At 37.0% G+C, this 18,069-nt stretch overlaps 1 protein-coding gene across 3 annotated transcripts in view; it reads left to right on the top strand.

Moving 5' to 3' along the window:
• The window catches only part of ERBIN (erbb2 interacting protein), a 120,806-nt gene that overhangs the window by 51,434 nt on the left and 51,303 nt on the right, over window positions 1–18,069 (top strand). For all 3 annotated transcript variants that reach the window (XM_054290079.1, XM_054290078.1, XM_054290075.1), the window contains exons 4-5: window positions 3,158–3,355; window positions 6,259–6,376. In XM_054290079.1, the coding sequence (XP_054146054.1) occupies window positions 3,167–3,355; window positions 6,259–6,376 (307 nt within the window). In that variant the 5' untranslated portion in view covers window positions 3,158–3,166. The remainder of the gene's footprint in view (window positions 1–3,157; window positions 3,356–6,258; window positions 6,377–18,069) is intronic.

The following is an 18,069-nucleotide window of genomic DNA, read 5'->3' as shown; positions in this document are numbered from 1 at the left end:
TCCTGTCTTTGATAGTTCTAACAGTGGATTCTCTTCTGTATTTTCTCATTCCTTTCATTCATTACAACTTTTCTGCTTGGGCAACTGACCACAAGATGAGTAGACAGAGACAGATAAGAAGTGTGTATGTCTGACTGTTGGTTTATAAAACATATATTGTAGAGAAGTGACAGTGGGGAATGCTTCCTGCCGCTATCCTGACACACCCATTTCCTAGTATTGGCAGCCATCTCTGTTGTAGAACATGAGTGTTAAACAGTTCTTCCTGTATGTGTAGATAAGTAAAATTTGAACAAACATAAAATATTGAAATAAATCACATTGTAGTTTCCTGCCTTCACTTAAATGAAGCTTTCTTGGTTCATTCTAGGTTTTGAAGAGTTACCAGTTATATATATATATAAAATATATACCCAGGTTGGTCAAAACAGTGCTTTGGTTGTTTATTTGGTATTTCATATAGGAGTTTTGACTGTTTTGGCTTAAGATGTGCTGTGAGTTTAGATACTTAAAGAGACATGGTAACTGAAGGAGATATTGTCCAGGCATTTGTTTACTAATCTGTTTATGGTGCTGTGGATGCATGTGATTTTTTACCAGATCTTTCTTCCCCCACGCCTTCCAAAATCTCTTACAAAATAAAGGAATAAGTAAGGAAAACTAGTTGTGTGTGGGTTTTGCATTGTTTGGCTTTATGAGTTTTGGTAGAGACAAGTAGGATTCCATGTGAAGAGAGCAGTCACTGAAGAAGAGGGGACAGTGTAATGAATGTGTTTTTAAGGGATTTGAATGGCGAGTAGTGTCTTTTTTTGTTATTCATATGAAGCATGTAGTAAACTTCTTAATATTCTGCTTTCAAAATATAGTTCTCAGAAGTTGAAATGGCTGGACAAAGTGAATTTATTGACGGCTGCAGCTGGTGGGATATAGGTGTGCCGTTCCCTGCCAGACTTCTGGTAATCAATTCACATGTACAATATCTGCTTCCAATGCTTGTTTCCGTGACATATGTTCTTCTGTTTATACTCCTGTTTAAAGAGACTGCTGTTGATGCTTCTTTTGGAAGTATTGTGTTTTTCCACAGCTTTGCCGTTCTCTGAACTACTAGCAAAGTGAGACAAAATTTCTTTTTTGTCAAAGGCTTTTTGTTTTTAGATGTTGGCCAGGGAATTCAACTTGTGTTTTCATGTGCAGCATCAGAGGCTTGGAGAAGGCATGGATAACTTTGATCTAGTGAGCACATCAGCTTCCATAGCATCCTTGGCATGTGTCTGTGGGTGGCTAGAGGATGTCATTCTTGAGTCTGTTCCTGTGAAAGAGGCAGGAGGAGGTTATGCTATCTGTTTTGCTGACTTTTCCATTTTGTGAAGATCCCCAGTGTGAAATTTGCAATCTCCAATGTCTTTGTATTGCAATACGGTTAAATATTTTTTAAAAAATTATTAGATCAATTTTTGTTTAAATGTGACTGCAGTTTTATATGAAATGCTGTGTTCTAATAATCAACATTGTAACAAAATTCTAGCAACGTGGAAGCATTGTTTATAAAGGAGGTTTTGACATTCCATTATTCTAATGAAAAGTTTTCTTCCATTTTTTTAAATGGATGTATGTAGAATCTGACTGTTCACAGCCTGTGTGATAAATTCTACTACTGGTTAATGAAAACACTAAAATATAGCAGTCCCTTGATCTGTTGCCATATGAATTATACATACTGTGAAGTATTTGGAAAGCTAAGCTGCACATAGAGGAAAATCCAAGTGCATTACTTGTTTCTGTGTCTTAGTTAGAAAATGGGTCTTGCTTGTGACTTTACATAGTGCCATGGGCATGGTATTTTATGTTCTCCCTGGATTACTAACATACTGCCTGAAAGCTGAACTGCAGTCTGCTAAATGTGTCTGAAAGACTTTTTTGGCATTTGGAGGAGAAACTTTCCTGTCACTAGTCCAGAAGTTGAAATATTATTTCAGCAGTTCAAAAAAAAAGGAGATAAAAAAGGCATATTTTCATTTGGAGTGTTGGCAGTTTGATTGAGAAAATAAATACTCAGTGCTGTTTTGGAGAAGTATGTATTTTTAGGCTAATTTCCTGAGGAAATGAAGCTGACATGATCATGTTGTTCGTCTGCATATGTTGGTCCTTCTTGAAAAATTAAGTCTGTCATCTAATTTCAGCCAAACTTAAAACCTGAGGTGACATTCTGAAGATTTTGTGAGAATCCATTGCTTATTAGAGAAAGAGACCTAAATGTGTGCTGTTGCTGAGGAGAAAAGAGGCAGGAACATTGCTGGTGTATGCTGTAAGTGATTAGCGAGTCAGCACCATTTAGGTTTGCCTTCTCAGGATGAATAGGGATAATGTACCTAGGATAATAGTTCCCTCTATTCTCCATGACTACATTATTGTAGTCATGGAGAATAGAGGGAACTGTTGTAGCAGTGAGTTTAAAGGAAGAAAGGTACATTCCCAAAAGAAGAAAGGTACATTCCCATGTAGTTTCCGTGTTCCAGTGTGCACAGCAAGATGTGTTGAAGTTTTCCGAAGGGAGTGAAGTTGCAAGAAGAGGTCGTGTTGTTATCTTGAAAATCTGTCCATTTAAACTGCAGACAGAACAGTTGGTAGAAACTGGATTTTTTATTGTATTCTGTCATTAAATGAGGGATTTGAAATTAAGGTACGTGAATTTACATGTACAGAAGAAAAAAAACCTGATTAGATTTCCTGTAGCTACACTTTAATTCTCTGCAGAGGGTGAATTTTATTGTGCTAAACAAAAATATTCCACTAATCTTTGCAGAGGTGGGATAAGCTGTATTAAAAAGGCACAATTGACAGTTCAGAAATGCCCATTTCAAAGTTCTCTGATTCTCTGCAGTGTAGGATTGTGTTAGTTGGTGACAAGGTTAAACTTTGGCTTAATATTCTGGTATATGCAGGTGTGTTAACCCCATTTAATGTCATTAGAGTTCTGTTGTATTTAAAAGAAAATGTCTGTGCTTCTCACTGTGTCTCGTGTATAGAAATAAATATGCAGGAACATATATATGCTACTTCTTTTCAGTATTTAGCGGTCAGTGGAAGTTTGAGAAACTGCACGTGAGTATTTCTGAGGTTGTCTTGGTTTTTAAATTGACCAATTTCCCTTTTACAGTGCCTGAAAATGACAACGAAGCGGAATTTGTTTTTGCGGCTGGTGCCATGCCGCTGTCTGCGTGGAGAGGAGGAAACTGTGACTACACTTGATTATTCTCACTGCAGCCTGGAACAGGTGCCTAAGGAGATTTTTACTTTTGAAAAGACCTTGGAAGAACTGTATTTAGATGCTAATCAGATTGAAGAGCTTCCAAAGGTATGTTGGATGATTTTGCTTTTAGGTACACTTATGTCTTTACTTTACCAGCATTGCAGAAGCTAATAGTGTCCAGCTTCAGCTTTTGGTCCATAGCTTGCCATGAAGCAGCCTTGGTAGACTGAAAGTTTGTGCATTCCAGCTGGAGTACTTTATTGCATGAATTGGAATGAAATTGCTCAAGCAACAGATCTGGCTCAAGAGAGTTACAAAGCAGAAAAGACTGGCTAATAAATCTGTTTCTGTGCACTGGGAAGTAGGTAGGCTACCACTTGCCTTGGTCTAGTCTACAGTTTAATGTGAGTTGAAAGATTGTGAATAGAAAGATTGCTTGAACATTTGTCTTTTGTTCCTTTTTGGGTTTTGATTTTATTTTCTTAACTGCAGGGACATGTAATAGCCTACACTTTCTTCAAGTTAATGTGTTTTTATGTTAGGATAAATCATACTTAAAGGCATATTTCTGAGAAACTAAAGATTTTTTCCCAGCTTTTAAGTAATTTTGGTAATTATTTTTTGCTACCCTTTCAATTTTCAGAAGAAAACACCCCCACATATAAATTCAAATATGGCAAAGGACACAAGTAGAGAGATTAGAGGTGGTGAAGATGTAGTCAAAGTGATTTTTATTCATTTGACCAAAATTTTTATTATTAAACTTCCAAGCAGAACTATAGGGGGAAAGCCTGTAATATTCGAAATTATCCTAGCCAATATGACCCAGAGTTTCAAGCTGTGTGTTCCTTTTCCATTTTATTTAGTCTTCCAACTCTGAAAAAGGCTTTTTATTAAGATATTTCAAATATGAAGGGTGTGATACTTATCAGGCCCTCTCTAGTTTTCAGAAACCCTGTTAAGACATTCCCACTCTCGCCTTTTCTCCTTGCCCCAGTACTGTTTTGTGCTCTCACCTTTGTATGCCACAACACAACTGTTTTGAGGCTGCTTGTCAGCCTTATGACCCATCGGTGTGGCTGTTGGATTTTTTTAATTGCTTTGAATCTTTTCAGGATTCCAGCTTATTTCAAAAGTCAGTTCTTACAGTGTAGCTCCTTAATTTAGCTGTATGAGCAAATTATGAGCAACACAGCATGAGCAACAGTATGTGCAACCTGGAGGGGAGAAAGGTTGTGGTAGGGAAGGAATTGACTTTACATGAAATATTGGTACGTAGTCTTAGCTTCAAAATTGACTTAACACTTGAGATTGTTTCACCCTCCTTCATCCTATATGCTAAATCACATCTGGAAAAGTACGCTTTTTTACTCCTGGAGCTACAGTGTGCATTTGATCTGAAAAGCTCAAACTGTAACAGTTTTACTTTTCTCTCACTCTGATGTTTGGAAGAAATAAGAATTCTTTAGTAAAATAGCCTTTAATTATGTGGCTTCCTGCATTTACTACTAGTAATTATGTAAACACTGAAAAAGAGCAACAAAAGGAGTAACTGCAAAGTCAACATCATCCTCCCTTCCCCTTCCATTTTCCTTTAGGGGATCTTGCAATTCCTGCTGCGTATGCCTTGATCTGAGTTATCACAGAAATTTCTAACGATTCCAAGAGTTTAGATTATTGCTTTCCAGGGAAAGAGTCTAAGTATATATTCTTGAAATAAGGGAATGGCTCCAAAACACCTGAGCTCATCACCATATCCTAAGTGACTTGAAACTCTTCAAAGCCTTAATGAATGATAAATAAATTCTAACAGGCATATTTCTGGAGAGTTGAAAACAGCAGTAGACAGCTTAAAGCTCATTCCTTTAACTGTCCATTGTGCTAATTCATGTCTGCTTTTGTTCTGGGGCAGTATGTACAAATTTTACAGGAATGGGGCACTTTCAGTCTCTGGTTCAAATAGTGGCCTTGTAGTTGAGAGAGACACAAAAATTTTGGTCAAACTGAGCTTGTGCTACGATAGTGATTGGGATAAATTTTTTTAGTCAATGAACCCTTCCTGGTATTTTATTATATTTTCTCAGAATTCCAAAAGAGAAATTCACTAAGTCTATGAATGATCTTATCCAAAGCTGTAATGAAAGAAATACTCATCGTAAATTTTTCAGATTAAACTTCTCAATTACTTACTCAGAGATATTTATTTTATGTTATGTGTAAGTTTTCTGCATATCTTCTGAGTTTTTTTCTTTTTTCTTCTTCTAAAGATTATTTTCCCTGCTTTGTCAATTTGTTAAACTTTTGAGGAAGAATCTCTAGGTACCCTGCATTTAAGAAGAGATCTGGCTCTGAGCTATTTGTTAAAGATGGTAATGCATGTATACAGAAGGGATTAGACAGTTTTCTGTATTCCTAGCTTGAACTTTGACTAGTTTCAATTTTTTCACTGGTTCAATATTTTTCACTAGTTTTCAGGTTTTTTTAAAACTTTTTTTTTGTTTTTTTGTACTTAAGGTAGGAAGCACGAACAGGAAAAATATTGGGAGACATAACAAAATGAAATTTATACTTTTAGAGGAGGTGAATACTTACTGAAATTCTGTGTTCCAGAACGATTTTACTTCAAAAGATGTCTGTCAATTTTTTTCTTCTTGAATAAACTCTATTTACATCTGGGTTGTCACATGGCAAGTCTATGATAGAAAATGTTTTGCAATGTTTTACAGGTCTATATGTAACTACAGGTTACAGTTTTTGAGATCCTGGAAGGCATTTGTAGGAAGGATTAAGCATAACTGCTGCCTTGTACCTATCTACAGTTTTTTGCTTTCTGATGTGTTGTAATGAGTAAATTTTCAATGAAACTATTTAAAAATTTTTGATAGACAAAAACTCTAAATAGCTTGGTCTTCAGGCCATGAGGTCAGAAGTTTCAAGGGGTTAAAAACAAAAGCTGTATAGAGAAAACTGAGAGAAAATCACATTCACTTTTTCCTTTGTTTCAATAGCAACTTTTTAACTGTCAGTCCCTACACAAGCTGAGTTTGCCAGACAATGATCTAACCACATTGCCAGCATCCATTGCAAATCTCATTAATCTCAGGGAACTGGATGTCAGCAAGAATGGTAAGTCACTTTGCTTATTGTATTGAGGTAACTAAAAGGCAAATCGCCATTGACTGTACAAAGACAATGACGAAACTATAATTTCTAGAAGCTGCACAGCTAATAATTTTAAAATTACTACCCTAAATCCCTGCTTACAGTAAAAAGATGCTCTTTTATGATCTGGTTGTGATATTTTATTGTATCTCTTACATTGATTGGTTTGTAGACAACGCTATCTGGCATTTTATATTCTCTCAAAATATATAAGCTCAAATGTTAGTTTTAGTAACTTTTGTCATCTGTCACTATACTGAAGAGAGTTTTTAAATTTTGCTGGATTTTATTATTATTATTTATTTAATATGAAAATTTGTATTGGTTTATTTTAATAAGCTCTTGGAATATTGTAGTATAGTAGGACTTGGCTTTGCTGTCCTGCTTTGGGGATGGTAACTTCTGTTGCATGGAGGAGTGTACTTATGTGTCCATAGACATGACTTGGTTCACTTGCCTGACTTGTTAAAAATCTATCATTCTGTGAGAGTCAGACTTCTATAAGTTATGAAATTTTGTCAGCCAAGTATTGTATTCATGGGGTTTTACTGATGATGGTGCTTTGGTAAGTTGGCAGATGTGTGAGGAAATTGAAATAATATTGTCATCAAACTTACTTGTGTGACTTACTTGAGAGGGAAGTTAAGTCATGCTAATTGAGGAGAATAGAATAGTTTTGTCTTACTAATTTAGAGTTAAGTAAGAGGATACCTCATTGAAATAATACTTGAATATAAGAATTACATAAATATTCCAAAGATTTTGTCATTAAATTTATTGTTTTATGTGGGCTGCTAAGTAATTGTGACTCCACGAAGTTCTGCTTTATTAAGAAAGCATTCCAGTTGTTGAGGTGTTGGTATTTTCCTCAGTCATTTGTTTTAGCCCACTCTGTACTTACGCTCTTACTCTATTATCTCTGCTTAATGAACACAGCATTTAGTGCAATAAATTGACCTGGTTGTTACTGATCTGTTCCTGGTACAAGTGGATTGATAGTCTTTCTTAAAGAATGCTAGCCTTAAAACTGTCACAGTAGCACAGAAAAGAGAAAGAATAATCTTTTTGTCCTGCACTGAACAGTTGAAAGTATTAACTGTTTGCAACACAAGTTCTCAATGCAGAAGACTTAAAAGAGCAAAAGGGAATTTGAGTGCTGCTGTTGGCAAATTCCATAGCTCATGTACATAAATAGGCAGCTGAAGCCAGGGACCTACTTGTCTGTCTAAAATGTCATGGCCCTGAACTAAGCTTACAGAGTTCAGTACTGAAAGAACACTTGTTCCTCTAAGGCATGAGATACACTGTCCCAGTAAACTATCAATCTCTGTTTTCTAGAGTTTGGAGTTTTTTTTAACATCCTTCAGAGAAATGGCAGTGCACTGTACAATGGGAGTACAAGCTTATTTAAACTATTATCATGTGCCTGGTGTCAGACTTATCACAATTTGGATAGCTTCTCTGACTAGTGTTGCACATAAAAAATAGTTCTGAGGTCACAAGCTTGTTTGCTGGGGTCATCTTGTCTTCCGTAGTTCTAAAACCTCTGTAAAATTAAAAGAACCAAATCAGAGTCCCTGTTTGTTCCTGCTGGGTGAAGTAAGAAATAGTGGTCTTTATTCTGTAATAAATTTGGTATTATTTGAGACCTCATTTGTTGGCATAAGTGCCATTCCCTTTCTCTTCAGCTCTCCACTGTTTCAACCATGGAAAATTTTTGTCTTGACAACTGCAAGCCTACTCTCCTCCCCTGTGTTTTTCTTTTTGTACGAATTTACTGCTCACTTTCTCATTGTTCTGATTGGTGTCTATAATAGAGCCAAATAGGAGGAGGTAATTTATTACTTTTCTAAGAATAGCAAAATTTATCAAAATCTGCAATTCTTCCTTTTTCTGTTATACCTCAAAATAATAGAATGTGGAAGCAGTGGACTTCTGTGGAAATAATTGCTTTCCCTTAGTTTATGAAAAAAACTAGTGGAGTAGGCCCAAAAAGTGCAGGATCATGAGAGATGCTGAATTCTAAAATAATTCAGTGGTTTTCAGATTCATGTGGTTGTGGCAAGTGAATGGTGATAGTTCCTCTATTTTTCTTGAAGTATTGATGTACTGTTGTTTCCTTCTGAGATGGATTGGGCTAAATCATGAAGTGCAGATGCCTTGACATCAAATATGCATTTATTTTTAAAGGTTGTATTTTTAGAAGGATAGTTAGACTTTAGTTCTCAAATACCCAATATACATGACATATGATAGGACTTTCACATAAAATATTTGAGCTTTTTCTGGCATAGACATAATCAAATGTATTTACCACAGTATTTAATTTTCTAAAGAGCTGATAGGAAACTGAAAAACTAAGCTTCAAATTTAAAATGTTTCCAAGTTACTTAATGAATTGCAGTCTGGCTTACAGAGTGAGACCAGTCATATGGGAGACCATCCAGTTGTCCAAGTAGAATTATATGCATATATATGTGTGTGCTTAATATTTGATGTTTAGATGAAGGGTCAAAATCACAGAAATTTTTCAAGTTAGCAGATTGATTACATGAAAGGTTTTAGTCCAAGATAGCAATGCTTTAATAGCATGGGAAAACTCTTGCGCTTTCCATTTCTGGCTTAAATGTGTTTGGTTTCATGGGCGCAATATATAAAACTCTGTAGCAGAGACACAGCAGATGTGCAAATGCTGATACTTAAGAATATTTAATAACATTTTATCTGAACAAGGATTCATCTAAGCTAGCATCCCCCAGCAGTGACCAAAAGTAGAAGCACAGGGAAAATTTAGTAAAATACAGGAAGCCAGGAGACATGCATGTTTCCCTGTATGCTCTCAGCTTGCAGCTCCTTCTCTTATTGGGTCTCCTTGAGGCAGACAGGGTGTTTTTTTGATTTACAGATTTTCATTTGACTACTTCTCTTCTGTCAGTTTATCTTCTGTTGGAAGTGATGTATGTTTTGAGATGTGCTGAGTTAGAATGCAAGCCTTTAAGGGTTGTGAGTCGAGGAACATAGAGAAGTCTTTGTACAAGAGTGTGGTCTGGAATGTATTATCCTGGGCTGCTGAAGTAGTTGTGGCGTGAGTGTAGCCCAGAAAGACCAAATTGCTGCTATATGTGCAGCAACATAGACTAGAGTTAGTCTTAACTCTGCTTTAATTATTGGTAATAGTCAATAAATTCTGTAGTCTTTTGGTAATGAGGATGTCTGCTATTCTTTTGTGGCATTTTAACTTGATTCCCAACGCTACTGTGAACCCTTAATATCAGAAGTATTTTGTTGCTTCTTTCCAGATACACCTCAGCTTTGAAATTTCAACCTGAAGCCTTGTGATGGCCTAGTCACAAGGACGAAATCATACTTGAATAAATGGTTCAATAAATAAACTGCATTTCTGCATTTCTATATCAGAAATTACATCCTGCACGATACAAAGCATTGAGAGATGCCTTTTTTCCCACCCCACCTGACAGGTTACATCTTAAAGAGAAGTTGCAGCATACAGAATGTGAGGCCAGTGTAGAAAAATTAATTTTAATGAATGTTTTATTTATGAGGCTAAAGGAAATCAAAACATTTTTAATCCTGTATGGCAAATTTATTTATGTATTGACAGCTGTACAGAAATAAAAACCTCCAACTTCCAAAAAACTCCACAACTCCACTCTTCACCCCCAAATTGGTGTCTTTTGGGGTTAAATTTTAGGGAACAATAATTTCCTTGTGACTCTGGCATGTCAGCCTTAGCATGCATCTAGGGCAATGTGGAAGGCTGTCAAGGAAATATTTTTTACTCTTCTTTGAAGAAGGGGAAGGAATTTATATGCAATGTCTGATGGCGTATCTAAATGTACATACAGAAGAATCAGCTTTACAGGTTACTCAAATCAAGTGGTTTGAAAGGCTGAAACATAGGATGAGGTGACTGCCAGGAAAATCAGGCTTTCCTGGAAGCTTGGGAAATGCACTTGAAATTGCCTGTGTCTGTGGGTTAGTCTAGTGGGAAATAGTGAGATGATCTACTTTTCCCTACATGCAGATGGTGAAAGAAAAAGATTGATTTCTTAAATTCCATATTATTCGGGCCTTTGAAGGATTAAACAGCAAGATGAGAAAATTACTAGCAAGACCAAGAGTAACCTGGGGCTTTGGAAATAATCGTCCCTTCAGTAGTCTCTTAGATATTTCTTTCACAGTGATGTTACAACAAATTTACTCATGTCAATTTGTTAATCTGTATTACAAGGAATCTTCATGGAAAAATAGACAACCTAAACCTAAGAAAACACTCCCCTCCCCTCACTCCCCCTGCCTCCAGGCATATCTGCCTATAAAGTTATTCCAGTAATTTTAAAGAATTTTGTTAACAGATACAAATTTAGATCAAATATGTTTTCTTCAATGTTCTAAAGTAATCTGTTGATTTGGCAAACTGTCTTTGATATGCTCTGTGCCAGAAGTTGTGGAATTGGAGAATGAGAAATCAAGAAATTACCAGGTTTTGCGTTGCCCATCTGGTACGTTTAAGAATTTGGCTTTTCCAAGGGATTGAGAATTGTTCATAGTAATAGAGGGAGATAGATCCAAGTTTCATTTTCTGCTGAAGAAGTAAGACAGGAAGATCCTGAATACAAAATAACTTGCTGTAAATTTGCTATTTCTCTGCTTATACTGACAGAGAGGAGGACAGGACCAGGTTTTTTAAGTTATTCATGGTAGTGAAATAGAAGATCATTGGTTTCCTGCAGAGTTCTGAGTGTATAGCTCTGTGATAGTGTATCACTGTGTAGATCCTATTAATGTGCACTAAATGTAGGCAACCCTTCTATTTAAAGTCTTTTTTCAAGTGTTTGTAGTACTTTCTTAAATATATTGTCATATTGAAGGTACTGAAAAGAATCTGTCTATTCACAGTAAAATTATTTCTGTGTGTAAGAGAGGATGTGAATTGAATGAAATTTCAATGCAGATAAGGTTTTGAATGTGAAATTTGAGTGTATGTATCTGAAATTCTGAAATAAGTTCATTAAAATGTCTTCTTGGACTCAAAAGAAATGTTTGTAACACAAGAAAAGGTATTGTAAAAGTAATTATAGGGTTTGTAGATATGGATTTACATGTAAAGACAGCATAGAATAGCATTGTAGACTAGAGTGATTTGTGTTGGAAGGGACTTCAGAGATCATCTCATTTCAACTCCCTTGAAAGAGGCAGGGACATTTTTTGCTAGACCAGGTTGCTCAGAGTCCCATCCAACCCAACCGTGAATACTTCCAGGGGAGGAAGCATCCACAGCTTCTCTGGGCAGCCAGTTTTCTCCAACCTCACAGTAAAGACTTTCTTCCTATCATCAAATCTAAATGTAGTCCCATCCATCCCATGTCCTGTCACTACTTGCTCTTGTAAAAGATCCCTCTCCACCTTTCTTGTCTTCAGGGACTGGAATGCTGTAATTAGGTCGCCCTGAACATGACCATAAAAATTTAGTAGAATTATCTTCTTCTGGATCTTAACGACCTGTCCTAGATTCTTCTTCTAACTCCAGAACATCATATCTGTTTCTAGGGGTGGATTGGTAGCACAGGAAACATTCTTTCTCCTGCTCTGAGTTGAGACAAGAGTCTGTTCTCCCTTGCCTTGTGAATTAGCTGATCCTACTTGCTTGGGTTGGATGTTAACTTACCTTCAGCTTCTAAGGATTTAAGGGAGGGTCATCACCTTGCTAGCATCAATGGCCTGCTCAGATTCCAAGATGGTACCCTGGCTAGTGAGTGCTTTATGCAGTGAAGCTTGTCTGTCTGGGCACACTTGCACCCATGGCACTCGACTCTGCCTTTGGGTTCTAGCAGGGCTTCCACATTCTGGCATTCCCTGCAGCTGAGGGCTTGGATGGCTCTCTGAGACTTCAGGAGGTCTGTTCAAGTGTAGAAGCTGTGGCCTCTCTGTTTGGGTTTCATGCTCAGTACAGCAGTTGCAATGGGTAGACACCAATTTTGTTGCCAAAAAAGGTGCATGTTGATGACTCCATAGGATGAAGTGGCTCCTCCTCTGTGCAATTCCTTGTGGACTGCCATGGAGACCCCTGTGCCACTTCCTTCTAAAGCCACATGTCCTGTTCCTCACACTCACTGGACCCATTTAAGTCTCTCATGATTGCTTGCCCCTAGCTACTCCTTTCTCCACTCCAGAACTGCTCTCTTTCATTTGCAAGAACTGCTGGGACTTGGCTGTTTCCTGGCAATCCTGAAAGGCGTCTCAGCTGTTACTCAGTTTTCCCTGACCCTAGGAACCTCCTGTCCAGCTCAAACCTAGTGTTTAGTCCGCCCAGAACTTACTGGAGCCACTGGTGGTGTCACCACTGTCACTATGCACCTTGCCAGTTCAGCAAAGGAGAAACTTGTATCTTTATTTTTGTAACAGGGTATGCTTTGAGTGACAGTTGTCATGTAACAGCAAAAAGTGACTGGATATGCAGCACTGATTTTGCAGTCTAGGGTAATAGAGGACAGGGCAGGGAAAAGCAAAACAGCTTCCTATGGTTACGTTTTGTGCTTCTCTGAGTACTTGACATCATTCCATCCATGAATTAAACATGATTGAAAAACATGTAACCTTGGAAATTGTCCAAACCAGCATTATCACCACAACTATTGTCAACAGCTCTGCTAGTGTTCCACATATTGCAATTTTACCCTGCCCTGGCATGTTTTAGTTTAGGTAAATTAGTGTGTCAGGCACGTCTTTAAGAAGCCTGGCTGAATTACTCAAGAATTACTGGCTATCCTTTTTTTCCACAGAGCAGGTATTGAGAAACCTGTCTTGCTACTCATATTCCTTCTCATTTACATTACGTAAGAGACACGGCTAGAAAAGGCCTAGAGAGACCTTACTCTAAAAACTGAAGATCTTACAAATGGTTTGAGGAGGAATGCTTGGAAGACTCTTAAATGTTTGCTGCACTGTCTTAGCTGTGCTAGGACGTGTGTATGAAAGCAATAAAAATCCAAATCCACAAATCCCAAAACTGTAATGGAAAGGTGTTACTGCTGTCCTACAGCTGAGACTTGCATCTCATGTAAGCCTGAGATGCTGCTGGATCTGAAACCAGCTGCAGCAAGGAAAGAGTATGAAAATGGGAATGAATGTTCAAAAAGTAAGCGTAGGTGGGTCAGTACTGTGCGTTGAATTGTTTGGGTTCTAATACACTGCTTACTTCAAATAATGAAAAGCACTCATTTGCATTCAGAAGGTATGCAGCATTAAAGTAAAATACATAAATATGTAAATGCATAATTATCTAAGAATATAGGCTGTGACTTATACTTTAAGTTTTCAGTTCAAAATTTCACGTTTTGCAAACGGATCTTTCATATTCTTTGGGATATTTGTGGCATATATTTTTAAATGTATTTTACTGTGTTACATCCATATGGGCTTGAAAGACAGTTGTAGCAGGGGCCTGAGGGGAAGAACAAAACAATAGCTTCTCTTTTTGTGGTGGAGCTGCTTGCCCAGAAGTTAGACCAGGATAAACAGACTAGGTGAGGGAAGAAAGTAGGTAATTTGTATTCATGCAAACTGAAACTATATGTTTGCCTGTGTGTTCTCTATACTTGGAAAGATGCAGAGTGGAGTAAGTGCACAGCAGGCTGTGGTTTAATGTATTTTGCTCCAAGAGAGCTTTTTTGTGTCCCTGTTTTTTGGAGAGAGATTTTTCCCCTCACATTTTCTACAAACTGAGAGATCTAGCTGCAGACTCCTTTGGGACCATCACCTGTACAGCTTCTAGAGGTCTCACATGTGTTAGTGATTTTCTTGCTCTGTGCATTTTATTGAATTGAACCAAAATTTTTTTTCTTGGTTCAATTTAAGCTTATTTTAAATTTTTCTGTTTAAGAAGAGGTGTAACTCTCTCTGAATACTACAAATCAGTAGATACTGACACTTCTGTATAGCAGTGGTAGTTTCTATAATGGACATGCCTAGCTTTAGCATTTGTTTTTGAATTAAGGTATGACCACCGTATGAGCTGCAGAGCAAGCCCCCATCTGCATTAAGGCTGAAGCAGGAGCATACAGGATTATCAGTACTGATCCACTGCAGTAAAGGATTCTGCTAACAGTGGATCTGACTTGCCCAGTTTTCTATAGAGATGGAATTGCCAGTATTTGAGTGAAAAAAATCTTTCCTGATGGAGATAAAAAAATTGTTTTTTCTCTTGCTCTGCAAGTTACACTGATCCTAGTGATAGGAGAAGATTGTGCTATGTAGGGGAGGAGATGAGTGTAACTCCAGATGGTGAGGGGGACCCCTATTATACTTACCGTCCTTAATCCAAGAGGAAGGACATTTGTGCACACTTGCTGTGACAGGCTATGGAAAAAAAAAAAATCATTGCTCTCCAAGGAGTCAGAAATGAGGTGAAATTCTGTATTTCAGTCATGTTATGTGATCAAGAACTGAGGTTGATTGCCTCCAGATTTGTGTTTGTTGACCCGAAATCCCTGTATGACCTTTTTGGTATGTCTTTTGGGCATGTGCCACAGCTGGTCTTGGATCGTAATTGAATACCACAAGGTTAGATAGTGAGGTTTTGCCAAGTAGAGTTCTGAATGATGAATGCTTTCTGCTTTTGGCTTAATTCAGACAAGAATTTAAAATTCCTCTTTCTTACCTTATTGCCAAATGTTTTTAAACATTCTTTCAGAGATTTTTTTTTTGTTTGGTTTGTTTGTTGTATTTATTTGTATGTTTAAACTTTTGTTTGGTCTTTTTGTTTGTTGCTTTGGGGGTTTGTTTTTGTGTTTTGTTTTGGGAATTTTTGGGGGGGTTGTGTGGTTTTTTTGGGGGTGGGTGGAGGGGTTTTTTGTTTCTTTGTTTTTTCCTTGTTGATTTTTTTGTTGTTGTTTTGGAGGGGTGGGGTGTTGTTGTTGTTGAGGGGGCATAATGTTGTTTTTGATAAAAACTGGCAGCGAGTTTAAAAGGGTTTGAAATCTGGGAAAACAGGGAGGAAAGAACAGTCAAGTGAATGCTAAAAGCTATTACATAAATCTAACTTCTGTGGTAAACTACACCACAAAAAGAACTTTGCTCCCAAATCAGTTTGGATCTGGTGGTTAAAGGTGATCAGCAAATTGTTGATTGTGATACTGTGCTCCGCAAATGTTCATGTCTACAGGCACAATGGTTTGTATTTTTTTGAAAAACAGTGAGCATGATCTATAAACAAATTGAGCACTGAAATGTGTTGGGCATAGTGATTGTTACCATGTAAAATACAAAATTAATGATACGTTGAAGAACCTGTCCATATAATGCTTTTCAGTGGAAGTAGAATAAGGCTGCAACAGACCAGGTGAACTGTTGCACTGTCTTCTGTAATCCTTGGGTATCAGTGTACAGAGAAAGCAGTAAAAACCCCAAAAGAAAAACAGGATTTAGAAGGAATGTGGATCTCAATTTGCAGTACTCAACTAATGAGAGGCTTATGGAAGGATTGAGTTATCTATCAAGTGGATTAATTAGCACAATGTTAAAAATGAGTGAAGGTGTATGTGGTCACAGAATCCCTTGAGATTTGCTGAGCTTCCTTAATGGGGAAAAAGATTCAGAATGTTGAGGACAGATGTAAAGCAAAAAAGCAAGCAACAATTCCTCTTACAATAGCACTCTTTACAAACCCATTTTCCTCATATCTTTTTCTCATGTCTCTCTGTCTTCTTATTTATTCTGCTTTCTACTTGGTTTTTGAATTTTTCTTGGTGGGAGAAATGAAACAATACTAATCCAACAATAACTGCATGTTTGTAGCATGCAGGAGGAGTATAGCTGAGGAAAAGGGAGTGGTCAGAACATTGTTACATAGCCAGTCAGTAAATGCAACTTCCTATCACGTGGTGGAGAGTAGCGGTCTCTGGATTTTTTCCCCTGGTTTCTGAATGTATATTACAAATATTAGGTATATTTCATGCTGTCATTCTCAATATTGAATGATGGCCATGTATCTATCTGTACTGAAGTAGTCAGTGAGGTTGCTTCAGATGGTATGTACCATGATGATTCTGGCTTGAAGAAAATGCAAAATTAAGTTCCCAGGCTCCCTCATTGTTAGGTTTCTCATATCAGCTGAATTTCTGTTATTAATTTGTTGTTAAAACTGTTGCTGTCTCTTGCCCAAGGCATAGTCAAATAGGAGACTACTGTAGTGTCCTCTGATTATGTATAAAAGCATGCTGATTTAACATGTCTGTATTTGGATAGCTAATATTTTATTTGGCTGTTGTTTTGAGAGTAAGCTTAAATTGACATTCTCCCCTCTAGCAGATGTGCTATGTGTTTTGGTTTTTAGGTAGTTACCGCAAATTTAAGCTTTCTGTGCTTCCATGAGTTGATGGCACAGACAGTGGAAACTAATATTATAAACACAAGGTTTAATGTGTTGGACAAGAGCAATTTTTTATCCAAGGACCAAGCCAAGGCCAGTAGTGAGACCATCTCTCAGAAAAACTAAGCTTAGAGAATCTCTCAGCATGATTCAAACAGCAAAACTAAGGGTGAGTCTGAGACACAGCTTGGCCTCCAAGGAAGAGCTTAGCAGTGGTTTACTTTGATTAGTGTAAATGCTTATTTTAAGAAGGTAAATTTGTATCCTCAGCAATAAAGAGGTTTTGATTTATTTTTCAGACACCAGAAGGCCACTTCGTACAAATCATCTGTAACTTCATTTCTACAGGTGCAGGGTATTGTCATGTTAGATGCTTTCCATGTATGGATATTTCTTTTGCTGAATGAGATTTATTGCTACAACTGGAATTAAGATCATGTATATTTAAGTTTCTTGGAAGTGTGTTTCTCTTTTTATTAAAGAGTAAATGACAGCAGTAGATAAGATATGGTTCTCTTTTGTCTATGGTAGTTTCCTAATCTTTCTTGGACTCAAAAATAACACTATTGCTTTACAGAAACAGAATTTTATAACATTATAAATATTACCTTTTTAATTTTGATTTTGTACTGACTAATGGAAATTAATTAAATTAGTATCCCATTGCCATCTTCTGCTTTGACTCCTCAGACCCAGTAAACTTCACATGGCTGAACTCACACACATGGACATGCACTCACACATGTGTATATATATGTGTGTGTGTGTATATAAAGCTGTATTTTTATTTACACCTGTGCCTGTGCATAAACATGCATGCTACTCAGGAAGCATCAGAAATGTTGGCCTGTTTTACCGCTGATGGTTCTGTTCTTCCTGGTCTCTTCTGCTTCTGAGTTTAGCAAGTTATTTCCCAAAAGTGTCCGTGATACTTAGGTGTATTTGAACTCCTGGATTAACTGAATGTCATGGTTTTTTTCTTGCCTTTCACCTTTGAGTAACAGAGTACAATGCTCTGCTTTGTAATAATAATAATAATAATTACAATATAGTGATAATAAGTAATATTATTACTTATTATAACAATAATAAAAGTAATAATTTCAATGGTAGTATGACAAACAGGTTCCTGTCAATAAAGACCTAAAAGTCTATTTTTAAAGAAATGGTGTCACTGCTTTAGTTGACTTTATGGAGAAGTCAGCACAGTAGCTTTGCCACTCATTATCACCAATTGGTTAAAGTTTGTATTTTGTCACTGCTTCAC

Source organism: Melozone crissalis, unplaced genomic scaffold (genome assembly GCF_028551555.1).
Source record: "Melozone crissalis strain CALT ecotype California unplaced genomic scaffold, PUWL_Pcris_2 ptg000005l_1, whole genome shotgun sequence".
Classification (NCBI taxonomy): Eukaryota; Metazoa; Chordata; class Aves; order Passeriformes; family Passerellidae; genus Melozone; species Melozone crissalis.
The sequence above is the reverse complement of the archived record's forward strand: the minus strand, read 5'-3'. Positions and strand labels throughout refer to the sequence as shown.